This window comes from Clytia hemisphaerica, unplaced genomic scaffold (genome assembly GCF_902728285.1).
Source record: "Clytia hemisphaerica strain Z4C2 unplaced genomic scaffold, Clytia hemisphaerica genome assembly, whole genome shotgun sequence".
Taxonomy (NCBI): domain Eukaryota; kingdom Metazoa; phylum Cnidaria; class Hydrozoa; order Leptothecata; family Clytiidae; genus Clytia; species Clytia hemisphaerica.
Genome location: NW_027103414.1, coordinates 162312 through 178138, shown reverse-complemented (window position 1 = coordinate 178138; position 15827 = coordinate 162312). Strand labels below are relative to the sequence as shown.

At 32.5% G+C, this 15827-nt stretch overlaps 2 protein-coding genes across 2 annotated transcripts; one reads left to right on the top strand and one right to left on the bottom strand.

Annotated features, from left to right (window-relative positions):
• The first annotated feature begins 3015 nt into the window (after positions 1-3015).
• LOC136797512 (ATP-dependent DNA helicase RecQ-like) lies at positions 3016-5598 on the top strand. Its single transcript, XM_067054096.1, has 2 exons — positions 3016-3213; positions 4326-5598. Exon 2 carries the CDS (start codon positions 4363-4365, stop codon positions 5536-5538), a length of 1176 nt encoding a protein of 391 aa, XP_066910197.1. The 5' UTR covers positions 3016-3213; positions 4326-4362; the 3' UTR covers positions 5539-5598.
• A 236-nt stretch (positions 5599-5834) lies between these two features.
• On the bottom strand, positions 5835-15123 carry LOC136797445 (uncharacterized). Its single transcript, XM_067054019.1, has 16 exons — positions 14590-15123; positions 14143-14211; positions 12004-12072; positions 11825-11890; positions 11610-11675; positions 11333-11401; positions 10819-10918; positions 10167-10513; positions 9791-9904; positions 9472-9621; positions 8448-8675; positions 8230-8306; positions 7868-8045; positions 7454-7637; positions 7046-7236; positions 5835-6870 (listed from the first exon to the last, which is right to left on the bottom strand). The coding sequence occupies exons 1-16, from the start codon at positions 15121-15123 to the stop codon at positions 6097-6099; spliced, it is 3216 nt and encodes a 1071-aa protein (XP_066910120.1). The 3' UTR covers positions 5835-6096.
• Between the last annotated feature and the right edge of the window lie 704 nt (positions 15124-15827).

Sequence of the window (15827 nt, the reverse complement as noted above, 5' to 3'; positions counted from 1 at the left end):
TTGTTAGAAATTCTACAAGTTACTAGTTTTTAACTTTTATATTTTTATATTATAGATTATAGCTACAGGGAATCATTTTGCAGTTTTTAATTTTTGTTTGTCTGGAAGATGGTATCAATTTGAAGGTAGACTATGTGCTTCTGGCAGCTAGAGAAGAGTTTTATTCTGATACAAAAAATCATTACAGGATAGTTTGACAATTGAAGACAATTTGTTTACAATATTTTCCACCATATTCTATATTTAAATATAATTATATTCTGGCCTTAGGTAGAAGTTGTAGACGTTCATGGTACAGCAAGATGCTGTTATTGCTACCATACAATGCTACTTGAAAGTCTTATCCAATTCCTAGCTGGAAAAAATGATTATTTAAAAGAAGATAGAATATTTTATTTTCTCAGACATATCGTACTACATATTCTACAAATGACCTTTTAATCGGCTGATTGGAGTGAAAACTGAGCTTTTTCAGGGTTTCGAGAAATTAAACCAAAAAATGCCAGAACAAATTCTCACCCTAATTAAAATCCCTGAAGTAATCTCTAAATTAAAAATTTGTTTTTTTCCTGATTTCCTATATAAATTAAGAAAAATAAGGATAACATTTTAGTTTTAGTTCTGTTTTGCTAACTTCTTTATATAAACATTATACTGTCTGCTATTGTGAAACCATATTTACATTAACTTATGTAGTATTAAAATTACCATAAATCCTAGAGCACTATTCAGATCGACTTAAGATCTGGTGTGTAAACTCTCTGTACAGACTGGAAGAAATTTGCAAAGGAAAAATGCCCAAAAGATACCCCAATCAAAATCTTGTTTTTTCAGCAAAGGGCGACAACAGTCAGACAGTTTCTTTTTTCAAACAGCCAAATTTCTTGTTAAAAAATTGCTAAAATTGGCATAATTCTGGAATTTTTTTACATGATGTAGACATTCCTTTGCCACACAATTCACCAAATTTTGTTTGAGATATTTATTCAATCTGAAGTTATTTATATAAAAATATAAGTAAAAAAAATCATATAATATTTTAATTCCCGCAACCCAAGATTATGCTAAAAAAAATTTGTCGCTGAATGTCTTGATCTGTAGTAGAATAGTAAAGGAATAACAATTGCTTGAGAATGTATAAGTACAATTTTTACATCTTACCCTAAACTAGTAGAAAACAACAAATTAATCCCTTATATAGAAAAATTTCTCAAAAATTAAATAAATAGGTTCAATGTACGGGTAGCAACATGAGTATTCACAGCTTGCATTTGGCAGTACCATACCATTTATTGTTTTGACTGTTTGAATGGTTTTATTCGTCATATAACGTACAGAACAATTTTCCAACCACGTTCTACTGGTTCAATTTCACAAATTTCACAAATTACATAAAATAACATGAAATAATTTTATAAAAAGGTATATAAGCAGTAGGGAAACATATTACCAAAACCTTTTTGGTGATTTCACAAAAACATTTTTGGTGAACTCTTGATATGCACCATTGTCTATTCCACAGCTGATTGGTTGAAAGTGATGTATTGACTTATTTTACGTCACTTACAACGAATCACATACTGGGTACGTGATGTAATGTCAGAAGACCTTGGAATGGCACATATCATGAATTTGCAGTGAAAAGGTGCAATTCATGAAAATTTCAACCTTTCACACTGTGAATTTGCCAAAAATTTATGGTGACTTTTAAACATTTGGTTTTTCATGTACTCATACATCTGTAATTAACTGAATATAAACTATGTTCTGGTTCAATTAATTGCCCCTACCTAACCTAAGAACACCCTCTGTTTACTTTTCGAGAAAAATCTCTCAAAGAAGCCTGTCCATGTCCATTGAAGTGGCAATCTTCAATAAATAAGAAGAATTACAATTTGTAACACCAGTTCTAAAAGGTTCTATTCCTAGAAACTTGGGGAAATAGATTAGAAACAAACATGAAAAAATATACACGAAGGAAAGTATTTTCAATCAAAAATCAAAAAGTAGTTTGAGGTATAAAGTAGTTGAGAATAGAGTTAGAATATGTGAAAATTACTTGCTCGTGCTCTTAAACCAAATAAAAGCACAAGCTGAAAATTTTAAGGAATGGAAAGAATGGAAAACATACCTGATTAAAATGGAATCTTGAGGGGAAAGTCAGTCAGGTTGTTATGTTCATATTCAAAAAGATTTTTCCAAAAGCAAATCTTGAGGAATCTAATCCCTACTGACACACTAAAGACTTATATACTGTACACAAAAATTCATGCATAAAAAAGACTAATAAAAGTAGAAATAATTGTTCTCCACCATGAAAATAAATCTCATAAAAACAATCTGAGTCAAATTTCATCAGCCATCTTTCTCAAACGTTTAGCTGCTTGCACTGTTTGCACTCAGTTCGAACCCAAAACGCAAACGGAAAATCTCGAAATCCCGCTGACCTCTCTCAGAGGTCAGTCAGGCAATTATCTGATATTCCGATGGCGGATTGGCGGCCGCCCACGCTAAAGCTCTAAAGGGAGCGGGCCAATTTCCCATCGGAGAGGAATAGTAGTCGGCCTTTGATGTGCCGCATCCCCAGTCGGGCTCAACTGTCCTTACCCGTATAGCTTGAGAAAGTTGCTGCTCAACCCGACAAGCCCCCAAAACGAGGGCTGGATTCTTTCTGCAAACGCGGACCAAATCAAAACATCAACCCGAGTACTTTCGGTTTCTCAAAAAGTTCTGAAAATACATCATGGTAACAGAGTTTAATCACACCAACTTTCAAGAATGTACAAGGTATCTTTTAAAAGAATATGGATTTGATTTTGAAAAGCTGAAGGAAGGACAGGAAAGGTTGCTCTTCAATTTTTTGAGTGGACATGACTGTATAGGGGTTCTCCCAACAAATTATGGGAAATCTCTCATCTTCCATCTTGTTCCTGGGGTCTACAAATATTTCCACCCAGAAGAAGATCCTATTCTTATTGTGATATTTCCTATCACTGCATTAATTGATGACCAGATAAAACGTTGTACAGAAATTGGCATCAAAGCTGTTCATTTAACCAAAGACAGTTTAAAGGATGTTAAGGATGGCAAATTTGATTTATTATTTTCAAGCCCTGAGTGCCTACTAGAGGAAACATTTCGAGAACTACTTCTCAAACTCTCTCCGAGAGTAATTGGTGTTGTCATTGATGAAGTGCATGTTGTTGTTAAATGGTGAGGAAATAATGGAACTTAATTAAAAATACAATAAAGTGTAATAAAGTTCTTTTATTATGACACAATGTCATGTTGAAGGGTCCAGCTTCCAAAAAATAACTAGTAAACAAGTACTAAATACTAAACATTTTCATCTCATTGTTTGATGGTCAAGTGGTCTTAGAAATATTCAACATGACATCGTGTCCTACAAACATAATCAGGAGAAATCTAAATTTGCAAAAAGTGAATAAAGAAAGGAACGTACTTATTTTGTAAGGATGTACTTAACAATATTTCTAGCTAAAAAGATAACAAAAACTTTAAATAAATATCAAATTTCAAAAGATCTTTTTAAATAATATATATACTTACAGTATCTAACAAGCTAAGTTTGATGGTATTACATGACTACATGCATTACTAGAAATACCAAACAACATCAAAAAGCATGATAAAATTTCACAAGAAAAAAAACAAAAAAACAATTTGTTTATAAATGTATAATTACATAGAGTTTGAAGAAAACAGAATGAATGCATTTTAAATATATATATAACCGTTAGATCATCATACAGGTACTTGCATCAGTGGAGGCTAACATGCATTGCCCTCAAATGAATAGCCTGGCTGTTCATTAAAATACAAAGTTAAATCAAAACAAAACTGGAAGAGTAGAGCTGCGAGCGGAGCTGCGAGCGGAGCTGCGTAGTTGATTTATTTTGAAATTTTGCTGCTTTGATTGGTCAGTCATTTGATGGCTGTGCAAGTTACCCTCCACTGATGCAAGTTACCCAACTTCACGGTATTACAGTAGTAAAATATTAATAATTTCTAATAAACATACAATATATACACAATACACACATTTTAAAACAAAAGTATATATAAATATAAATAATAAAAATATCTTTTTTCAGAATAAGATTAATCAAAAACAATAATTATTTCATAATATCATGTAATCTTAGCCTTGTTAGATTCACAACTAGCCTAGTATGAACAAGAAAACCTTTAAAGCATCTACATTATATAAAGTTTGATTTCAATATAAAAGCTTTAAACAGACCTTTGAATTTAAATTTGATGCATTGACTTAAAATTATTTTTGTCCATTTCGTCATTTTCAGGGGCCTTCCTTCTACCCAAAAAACTGCATTTCGTCAAATGTATGCTAAAGTTGGAAACTTGAGGGCAATGTTCAATAAGCCCTTCTTATGTTTAACTGCTACGGCAAATCGTAAAACAACAAGAAAAATTGTTAAGTTGGTTCAGTTGAGAAATTATAAGACTGAAAGGTTTTCTCCTGAGAAGCCCAATGTAAAGATTTCAGCTCAAAAACTGAAAATCACATCCGACTTCAGTGAGGTTCAATCACACATGAAGCCAATACTGGATGAGTTTGATTTGAATGGGAAGTGCGAGAAAACAATCATCTACTGCCATAACATTGGTCGATGTGGTGAGATATTTATGCTTTTTCCTTCAAAATACCGTGGTAAAACTGTTCGTGTTTTTCATGGAAAGACTCCCTCACATCGCAGGGCAGAAGTAATGGAAGAGTTCACAAAAGCTGAAGGGGGTGAATGTTTCATTGTTATTGCAACTTCAGCCCTTGGAATGGGTGTTAACATCAGAAATATTAGGCATGTCATTCATGTTGGCCTACCAAAAGATGTGGAGGCATACATCCAGGAGATAGGAAGAGCAGGTCGTGATGGCCATTTAAGCACAGCAATGCTGTTTTATCGACCAGCCTGCGATTTTTCTCACTGCGAAGATGATGATCTAGTGAGAGTGGTTAAAAATAAAGAGGATTTATGTAGAAGGTTAGCCTTATTGAAATGCTTTAATGTTGTCCCAGATAACAAGTTATTGGAACATGATTGTTGTGATGTGTGTGAAAAATCCTGTATGTGTGATGTTTGTATTGGAGCTGTGCCAAATGTTCCAGAGCCTCCCGAACCCCTGCAAAAAGTAAGATCTACAGGTGAGAGGGAGAAACAAGCTGTTTTGGAATGTCTGGAGCAGCTTGCTTTCAGTGAGGTAGATAAACAATTACTGATTGACAATGTTGATTGCATTGAAACAGATGCAGATATCTTGACTCTTGGTTTTGATGAACACAAAAGTATGTACATCATCAGAATTTTTATGGAAGTTTTTAATTACGGTGCACTTGAATCTTCAACCATGACTACCAAATCAGCTGAAAGTGTTTCTGAATCAACAACAACAAATCAAAATGAAAGCCAAATTGATATGTTATCATTGAACCATCCATACCAAACAGAAGATTTGGATTCTGAAGATGAAGTGTTTTGGCAAGAATTTTTCTCTTAATTTTTTTATGCTTATTTATTTTACTATACTGGTTTTATTTATAGAAAATGTTTTATGGCATTTATTTGGAGTGACAGTAATAATTTGTTCACCACTACACTCCCTTTAATAATAAAAGTAATAGATTTAAAGGGATAACCAGATAAAAAGGTCAAATTTAGACCAAAGGTTTCTTCCATTATCTTTAGATCAAGGATATATATTTGTCCTAAACTTCATTCTGAAGCAAAATGGCTAGACTCTTTTTATAAGCATATAAGTTTTGAGCACCAAATTATGCTTTGTAAACTTAATGTATCAAGTAAAAAGATAATTGAAAGTTTCATGTACTTTCTCTTTCCTTGATTTGGAGAGAGAAAAAATGAAGACATTCGATTGTTTTTGCATGTTTTTGATATGTTTTTTTATCATTCAATGTCAGCTTTGAAAAACAGCTTTAACCCATAAAATTTAGAGGCTTTTCTAAGCATTATGACAATGAAAGTAATCTTCAGGCTAAATTTTATTTTCTATCTGGTTGTCCTTCTTTAGCTAAAAAACGCATCGCATATAAAAAAATCAACTGTCTTCCTCACTATTGAATGTAAAATCTTGATTTTGCCACTTTTTTGTCAAACGTTTGATCCATTTTAATAACATTACTTTGTTCAATTTACTGAAAATGTCACTGTCAAAATCTTTGAAATGATCAAGTCGTCTTCCTTCTGTTTTTCGAAAGTTTTTGCTGACGCAATGGACCTCTTTGAAAAGGGAATGAAACAGTTGGTGCTGATGCTTGTTCGAGTGATGCCCAGACCTTTTTGTGACGCCAGCATCAGCAAGAGAGGACTGGACTAGCTCCTCCATCCCACCAATTGATTTTGTAATACTCTCCACACTTTCGTCTGTCAGGTTTTGCATCCCTTGAGACTTTATTAATGCTTTTGTTACTTTGTTAATGTGCTCAAGTCTTAAGTCACATGAGATGTTTTGGCCATAACCACCCTGATTATTGACAAACCTGTTCCATTTAAGCCGGTGAAAGTCTCTTGGGGATAGCAAAGCAAGCTCCCTTGCTTTCAGCCTCAGACAAATGTAGGCATATTTATCATTCCCATTCATGCGAAAAATAAAAGTGAAGATATTGTAAAATCGGACAAGTCTATCACCATCTCCTTCCTTGACTGCATCATTAGCATTCAGTAGCAAAAGACCTGTGCAGAGTCTAGTACAGCTGTATTTGTACAGATCATCTTTGACTTTGGGTGCTTCTGGTTGTACCAGTGTTGCCAGTGGTGGAAGACCATGCTGTATCTCCTCGTGCAAATTCTTTGCAGGCAGAAAGAAGAAGGTCTAGTAAAAAGAAGAGAACGAATGTGTTCATAGGCTGTTGATCTCTTCTGATAAATATTTTTAATTTTTTTGTTGGCCTGGAATAATTTCAAAAAACAAGAAAAATTGCTGTTATTTCTTTTATCTCTCAGTACTAATTAGAATTTGGGTGGATTTTGTCTTGAAAGAATCTTACTTTAGTACAGCTTTTGTCACGGCATTTGTGTGTTTGCTGCTCTGGTAACATCTTTGACAGCGAGTTCAAACAACCCATGACATTGTTTTTGAGGAACAAATGTATCCTTCCATGAAGCCATCTTCTCCTTGTGTCAGGGTCTTTTGTTACCAGTTCAGACGGTGGATGATAATTTTCAATCCTCTCTGCACCTGAATTATAACAAATAAAGTTAAATTATACAAAACTTGAAGTTTCTAGAATTGTATCCATCAATCCATCGTTGTGATAAAAGATGTTTTAATTTTGTATATGGCTCTGGTCTCCATTGAGCACTGTGCAGCATCAATCACAACCAAATCTTATCATCTTAGTAATGACCTCAAGCCTTCTACTTTTTTGACATTTCTGACCATCAATTCTCTTTACCTTCTTGCTCCAAAAATCCTGACACCAACAGAGCTTTTGTTTCGACATCAAAGAACTCCTTGACTTCCTGGAACTTGTTTTCCACTTTTCTCAAGGCATTTTTGTTGCCTGATTTTATGGCGTTTGGAAGATACGTCCCACTGTCACCAGTAGCTTGTGTATTTCTGAAGATTTTGAGAGCAGACTAAAATGGAAGAAATAGGAAATATTGTGGGGTTAATACTAAGTCCTGTATTGCCTGAAGAATGCACCAGCCAACAAAACACTGCATATAGGTCTTTACTTATGATAAACATATAATATCAAATTATTTTGTTGTTTTGTATTGACTTTTAATACAATCAGTGATAAACATGATTTATTATATTCATCTCTTAGCAGGCAAATCAAGTTCATTTAAATAAATATATTTACATCGTATGCTGTCCTTATGGCATGCCAATCTTCAAATTTTGGTGTAATGCCTTGCAAACGTTCTTCCACTGTTTTTCCATCTGCGCGAGCATTTTGCACTGTTCTTGCCCTTTCTTCTGTTAGTTGATCACCACCAAAGAAGGTTGTATTTTTGCCTGATTCATCTTTTACCACATACCTGAAAATCATTATTGAAGTTTTTTTAGTTTTTGAGCTCTTAAATAAATGTTTGTTTACCTGGTAACAGAAGGTTGACAAAATTTGAGCAGGAATTTATGGAGATATTTTTTAAGCTATAAAGGGATGTCAAGAATGGGATCTAATTTTTCTCTCTTTCTCTGATGAAAGATGTCTTTGTTTACCTGTCTTGTATTCTTTCAATAATCTCTATCATATCCTCATGTCGGTTTTCATTGAGGGCGTATGCTCCTAATGGAACCTATAAAAAAGATTTTTGATTATTGTAAACCAAGCTTCGTTTGTTCATCCATGTCTAAAACCTAGGGCAAAGAATGTTATTTCTACTCAATTTTTAAATTGAAAATAATAGATTGTTTTAAAATGACAAAGTTGGCAATACCTGCTCAGACTTTTCTGTCATGATTTCAGAATAATCATGTTTAATATGATGTACAACCACATCTTTGAAGATCTTCATTGAAGGGATATATTTCACTATAACTCTGGCAGCCAGGATAACGAACTCTTTCTCAACTTTTTGGAGACTTCGCTCTGTTGGCATAAATTCCTCGGGAGAAACGTCTTTGATTTCTCTTTTTCGAGTATCACTTAACTCACTTCCATTTACCTTTAATAAAAATTTTTAAGTAATTTACATTTCAATTGTAATTTTGTAAACAGTAACAAAACAGGGGTTTTAGTACTAAAAATTTCAGACATCATTGATTAAGAACCATAGCATAAGGTGCTAAGATACCTATTATTAGCTTTATATTGGATGTTTGCAAAAACTCAGAATAGACCTTTTCATAAATTACGTCACAAACATCACTTGCCTCGTATTCAAACAATTACCATGGTGATTATGTCACTTAAGACATTAAATGATTTTTTTAAGAATAGAAAGCAGTTTTAATAAAATCTAGTGGGGGTTAATCACCATGGCAATAATTGCAAAAAACGAGGTTTGTAACATAATTTATGAAAAGGTCTATTGTCTTGGTCGAAAGTTAAAGAAACTATTTTGAGAAGTTCTAGTTGTTTTCAAAAAAAATTCATTTTCGGATAGAACTTGGGGAAGGGTGTTTTTTTTTTATTTTGATGGTTTTAGAGATATTACTCCAACAAAATGTGATTTTTGTGAGAACCAAAATGTGGGAAATTAAAAACTAGTTATGATTTAATTTTTCAAAATTATTTACTCCTAATCAAATAAGGTTCCTTGAATGAGGCTGGCTGAAATTCTTTTTTAAAATGAAAGTTTTCGGGTCGGCAGGTTTTAAGGTAGGGTCGGTCGGGTGACGGCAAACCAACAATTTTTTAAGTCCAGCCTGATGTAATCAGTTGTTATCCATGTTATTTAGGAACAAGACCACATCTGAAAGATTTCAGGCCACCTAAATAAAAGAAGATAAGTGACATACTTTCTCCTTAATTGCATACATGTTGAAATAGTGGAATGATTTGTTCGTGTTAGTTTCAGTCTGATGTTTTGTGTTGACTTCTCCATCCAAATTATCCCCAACTACGATAGGATTTTCTCCACATTCACCTTTTTTGATTGCTTCTTCTTTCTGTATAATAAATATTCAATATAATTGTAACTGGTCACATAATGTATAATTTCTCAATATACTCAGTATGTCATAGAAATCTATAGATCCATAATCATTGCCGCTAAAATCCTGTTCTGAATAAAACAATTAATGATTTGATAATTTGTGTCGTTTTTACTGTATGTACCTCTGTTTTCCATTTGAGAACTGTAGAGTCATGATTATTCCCCATTTCGATCAGTTTTGTCCTTATCTCTGTAGGATGGGTTGACACTTTCATTTTGCACAACATTTCTTGTCCCTGTTGATAAAATGTATAAAAGAGTATATGAAGCAAAGTCCATTTCTTCATTTTTTTTTTAATTTTGAGCTGGAATTCTTTCACTTGAAATCATCTTTCCAACAGGGGAATTTTTTTCTTTCAAGTACAATATCATAATGTAAAGTCTGCCAAGTCTTTTTCGGATCAGACCTCCCCAGACGTACAAATCTTCAGTTTATACTATTAATTTTTTTTAAGATATGCAACCATAGCAACCTTTGTAAATAAATATACTATATACCTTTCTTAGTAACCCACATTGACGAAAAAATAAGCCATTTTTATGTCTCAATGCACTTAGATGTTGATTGTGAGAGGAAACTATTGTATTGCAAATTTGGGTTGTAATGTAATCATCGTCCTTTGTGATCTTTTTAATCGTTTGAGTTAGGGTGGGAATTATCCTTAAAAACTCTTCCAATACAGCATTTGTTCCCAAATTTTTGATTGATTCAGAATCTGTTTTCCTTAGGATTGAACTCGTTGGAAGTGATGAAAGATTTGTTAGCTCATCTTTGCAATCTTTGATAAAACATTGAATAAGATAATCTTTGTACTCTGGAAGTTTGATAAGCATCATCATTGCTTCTAAAATAAAAAAAAATAAGACCTGTTACCATACTACTCATGCCCCAATGGTCTAGTGGTATGATAATCATACTCGTTTATGATTGACCCAGGTTCGATTCCTGGTTGGGGCAAATACTTGTATGAATTAGTTTACGAGTTCCTGCTTAAAATTAGGATATTTTAAAGTTGGTATCTATTTCCATACTTATTTTTGAATAACTTTTTGTAGTTGAAGTTATTTATTGTTCATAGCCATGGAAGTATATAAATCTTGGTCGTTTTGTGCCATAAAAAATAAATGTTTTGAAATGTACATTAAATACCTCTATGCATCCCATTAGAGATCAATTTAACAATGATTGCTTCTGTTCCACTGAGTGTCCTTGTCCTTGTTGCGCCGCTCTCGATAGTTTCAATAGACACCTAATGATTATGAAAGATAATTCCAGTTCTTTTCAGAAAGAATATTGCATTCTATAAAAAATGGTGATTTAGAACGAAGATTTTTTGCTTTCATTTTAGTTATAATTAAAATTAACATGGTACAGATTACTTCACTGTTTGATTGAAACATTGAAATTAATGCATCATCTTAAGTGGTTCAAGCATAACATAAACACAAGTAAGTAAATATGTCATTCTTTTCAGATTACTCTTACACCAGGAAACGCAGAATAAAGTGTAATAGAATTTGGCTTTGGCATTTTTCAAAAGAAACCTTTTTACTTTAAAAATCCCTCTTATACACACCATATCATGCTAAGGTTTTTTCATTCGAAATTTGCTGTAACACCCATGAAATTGTTGATATTATCTTTATTGAAATGACGAACATACCCTGACTTGCTTATAACCAAAGCTCTTTCGAGTAGTTTGTTTTGCTTTTGACTCAGGCTTTTTGATTTCCTAAAAATGTAACACAAATGTAACTTCATTTAAACAAATTAAAAAAAAACTTTTTAGCTGTTTTAATTTTTGAAAATGGCTTCTAGGAGGGTTCTAAGATTCTAAAATTTTTCTTAAAAAATATTAGCATGCCTATCCCTTTACCATATATTTTTCTTTTTGTTACCCTCCACAGCACATTAGAGATTATAAAAGACAACCAATATACCTGCAACTTAGAATTATCTGTCTGTCCAGAACTTCCCTTGTTGTCGGATGCAGCTACCAAAGGTTTCTGAAAAAATAAAAAATGTTCTTAGAATGGAATGAAAAAATGATTGGATGAAAATCGTGGATTAAAATATTGACTTGCCAGAACTTGAAGACAACCAAAACTATATTATAAAGGTAAAACCAGGTACTTATATAAAATTACAATAATACCTTCACTTTTGATTTAGTTGTCTGTCCTGAAGTTTTCTTTACTGTGGGCTCAGTTGCCAAGGGCATCTATAAAAGTAAACAAGATGCATTCAAAGCTCATGAATATTGTAATCATCTAATAAACATCTTATGTTAAAAGCCTTATCATGTAATAATATGCATTTATTTGTGACTCCTACCTTAGCTCGTTTAGTACCGGTCAGCTTTCCAGATTCTTCTTTTAATGTTGATTTGACCATTGCTTCTTCCTATAAGAAATATCACATATATATCATCTTCTCACTTTACAGATTTTTTCTAAGAATCTAATATGCTAATGGTTTGGCAATTGAAGTTGAGTAAACAATGCGATGTTTTGACAGATAAAAAAAATATTTTGAATGAAAACATTTAAGGTCCAACCTTAAAAACACATTATCATTCATTGCTTAATTCTTATTAAATCGAAATATTTAGAGTTGCTTTCAAAATGATGTGACATCTGATGGAGATCGATTTGTGGGTAGTCTTTTTGCTAGAGTAGACTTTTTAGATTTTTATTTCTATTATACTTTTTTGTAAGAAATGTTTTTATTTAGAGCACAAGTGAAAAAAATAGATCATGAATGCTGGACATTTGTTTCATACTTATATCCTGCTTTTGTGTCTATTTTTTTTTAATCTGTTACATTTAAATATTAATATTCATAGCAAATATAAATTTTTTTCTAGCATTAATATTTCTAACACTTAAATGGTCACTTTAATAAAATCTTTAGGTTTGTTTATTTCTTCAGCCAAATTAAGATAACATTAGACAGGAGGGAGTCAATACTAAAATCTCAGATATATATGACGGCTAGTTCGAAACGCAGGTCACAGGTCACAGGTCGCAGGTCACAGGTCACAGGTCAGTGATGACAGGTTGACTCTAATCAATGTCATTGCAGAGGAAAATGTTTGGAAAACACAAAGAATTATCAAAAACATAATTCTCAAGCAATTTCATCCATATAAAACCATTTCAAACATCAAAATTTAACCATGTGCTTTTATCGATCTTTCGCAGTTTGCGCCGTGTATAACGCAGACCAGAAAATATTTGAAACCATATTATACGTATAACAGGTATATTACATATTGTAATGTTTGTAATGTTCTATGATGGTTACATATAATAAAACAAATCGCTCTAAAACTACCTTCTCAGAGAACTCACGAGCTTCTGATTGGTGTAATTTTATATCCAGCCATATTGTTATCATCACATTCGGCATGCTGAATATTTTTGGTGTTTTTCTCTTGTAAGACATGATATTTTGTGATTCTGTCAATATTTTTGTCAAAAATTGTCATTAAGTCATTAATATAACAATTGAATGATTAATTAGTTTCATCCTTCTAAAACCACTCTCTTAGGGACCTCACAAGCTTCTGATTGGTGCCGTTTTATATCCATTCACACTATCAACATCACATTATGTATAATAAATATTTTTCGTGCTTTTGTCTTGTTAGGCATCATATTTTATGATTTTGTCATTATTTTTGTAAGTAAGTGTCACTAGGTTGTTATTTTATTCAATTGTCATTTTATAATATCTAAATAACATGTATTACTTTTTTGTAATTTAATGCGTTATGTATTGATGTTATGTTATGTATATGTTATGATGTTATTATCTTTTTTCCGGTCTGCACTTTGTTGACCTGTGACCTGTGACCTGTTGACCTGTGACCTGTGACCTGCGTTTCGAACTAGCCGTATATATGAATACTACAATCATGGTTGTAATATTTGAGAAAAAAGGGAAATTCCCACACAATCTTATAGCCACAATCGATTTGGACCCCGGTAATTTGAAAATTTTTTTCAAACCCCCCCCTGTTTATTTGGCACCTAAGAGTACCCATGTACTAAAATTTTTAGAGACATTTGACACAGAGAACACCCTATTTATTGGTCTTCTCAGGACACCTATTTTGTCTTTCCAGGAAATTTTTCTCAAAAATGCTGATTTTTGCAATTCAAAATTCATTATTGCACAAAATTGATACTTTGAAACATTGCTACTATATGAATTGAGTAAACTAACATGACTGAATGCAAAATATTATTGAACATGGGAAATTTTAAACTAGTTTTTGAAAAATTGACGAAAAATTCTAAAAATTAGAAAATTGATAAAACTTACATATTTTTCTAGTATTTTAGTACCTTGTGGTACTAAAAGTATTTTTAAGTTTTTTTTGATATACCATCACATCACTAGACAACATGATGTCTGAGATTTTAGTATGATGCCTTGTAATAGAGACTCTTTTCAAGTTTAACATACCTTTGAGCGTTTACTACCAACCAAGTGTTCATTTTTGGTTGACGTTATTGATTCTACTATTGGGTTTCCCTACAAATTAAATGAATATTGTTATATAGAATAACTTTTGCACACATGACAAAAGATGAAAAGGTATTATAAATATTATTTCATACAGGTCATAGCAGATTAAAGAAGTTAAAAAAAATACAAAAGAACTCTGAAAAATTATAATTTCCCATTTTAAACTTTTTTAACTATATTGTACTTATATCAGCAAGGACAAAATTCAGATTGTAAACAATATAAAAAAATCTACCTCTCATTATTTTAATGACCAACTTTTACATAGAGTTAACTGGTGGGTAATGGGTGGGTAATGCAAGTTTTATTTCCACTAGTGATGAAAATTACTTCACCGTAAATTTTCCAAGAAAAAAAATAAAAAATCATGTTTTAAAATTTTACCGTGATTGTATTAATAGCAAAAACAATGTTTTCTTTTTCAGATTCTGATGTTCTCTTCTCTGGTAATGGCAACTTTCTGCGGCTCTTCAATGTTCCAATTGCATTTCCCTGAACTAAGCAAAGTCGTTTCCTACTGGAACATATGGAAGATTTTGATGATGGACTTCTTCCAGGTGATTGAGATTTGGCTAAACGTTTAACTGAAACTTGACCTGGTGGATATTTATCACAAGTCTCATTGAATTTCTCAATAATCTTTTTCTTTCCCTCTCTATATCTGTTGATAAGTTTTGGAAGATTTTCTACTGATGTTGTGCATGACTTACATGCCCTTGATTCATTATCAAACTTGCTCAAGTCTACAACCTCACTCAAAGTTTCTTTAAGGGATGTTTTCTTCAATGTAGTAAAGCGAAGGCTCTTCAAAACAATGTCACTTCCACAAATGATGCAATTTCTGTAAGCGTCTTTTTTAAAAATTTTCTTGGGAGTGTCAATCCCAGGATGAGTGAACTTGAAACTTTTTGTCGACATGATACAACCATATTTAGAAAAATTTTTAAAATCTATTTTACAAATGACACCAACCACATGGTAATTTAAAGAAATATCAAAAAGAAGACCAGTTGTGGAGTTGACATTGAAGAAGGGTAATAAAATATGGACCAGCAGTGGGGAAAGATCTAAGTAAAGTTTAAATCAAAACCCATACCTTGAGTGGCTTGACACAGTTTCCTTGACTCTTGCCTTCTAAATAAGCTGACGGTTAATGTTAAATTTAGTCATCTTGGATAACTATAATCCTATAATACCTTGGAAGCCATGAAAACTTCTCATTTCAAAATAATAGAAAACAATATTTAGGTCTTCCTTTTTTCTTCTGAAAATGCCAACAGTCCTCACTCTCCAAAATCTGTATCAGGTTGTATGGTGAAATCACAGCAACTTTGTTTACATTCGCAGGTACGAAAATTCCTTAGAAAATTTCATTTATATATATTACTTTAGAGAAAGGTTTTTTACGGAGAAAGTTCAAAACAATATCGGGCCCAGTACCTTCGAAAAAACTTTCTGACGCGGTCTCGCAACATTCCGTAATGTAAACCTTCCAGATGTTGATAATTTTCCCGACCTTCAGAGCTTTAGCGTGTCGGAAGAAAATTTCTACATCGGGTGCCAGATAAGTCAGGCAAAATCGTTTGAGTGAAGATGCGCCAAATTGGTATCGTCCGTTTCTT

What these genes read in the sequence shown, in the direction of transcription:
- LOC136797512 (XM_067054096.1), top strand. Translation starts at nt 4,363, where the DNA reads ATGTATGCTAAAGTTGGAAACTTGAGGGCAATGTTCAATAAGCCCTTC.
- LOC136797445 (XM_067054019.1), bottom strand. Translation starts at nt 15,123, where the DNA reads ATGTCGACAAAAAGTTTCAAGTTCACTCATCCTGGGATTGACACTCCC. An exon ending in TTCTCAAATGGAAAACAGAG is followed by an intron (nt 9,622 to 9,790) that starts GTACATACAGTA and finishes TTTATTATACAG; the next exon opens with AAAGAAGAAGCAATCAAAAA. An exon ending in ATTGAAAGAATACAAGACAG is followed by an intron (nt 8,046 to 8,229) that starts GTAAACAAAGAC and finishes AATGATTTTCAG; the next exon opens with GTATGTGGTAAAAGATGAAT.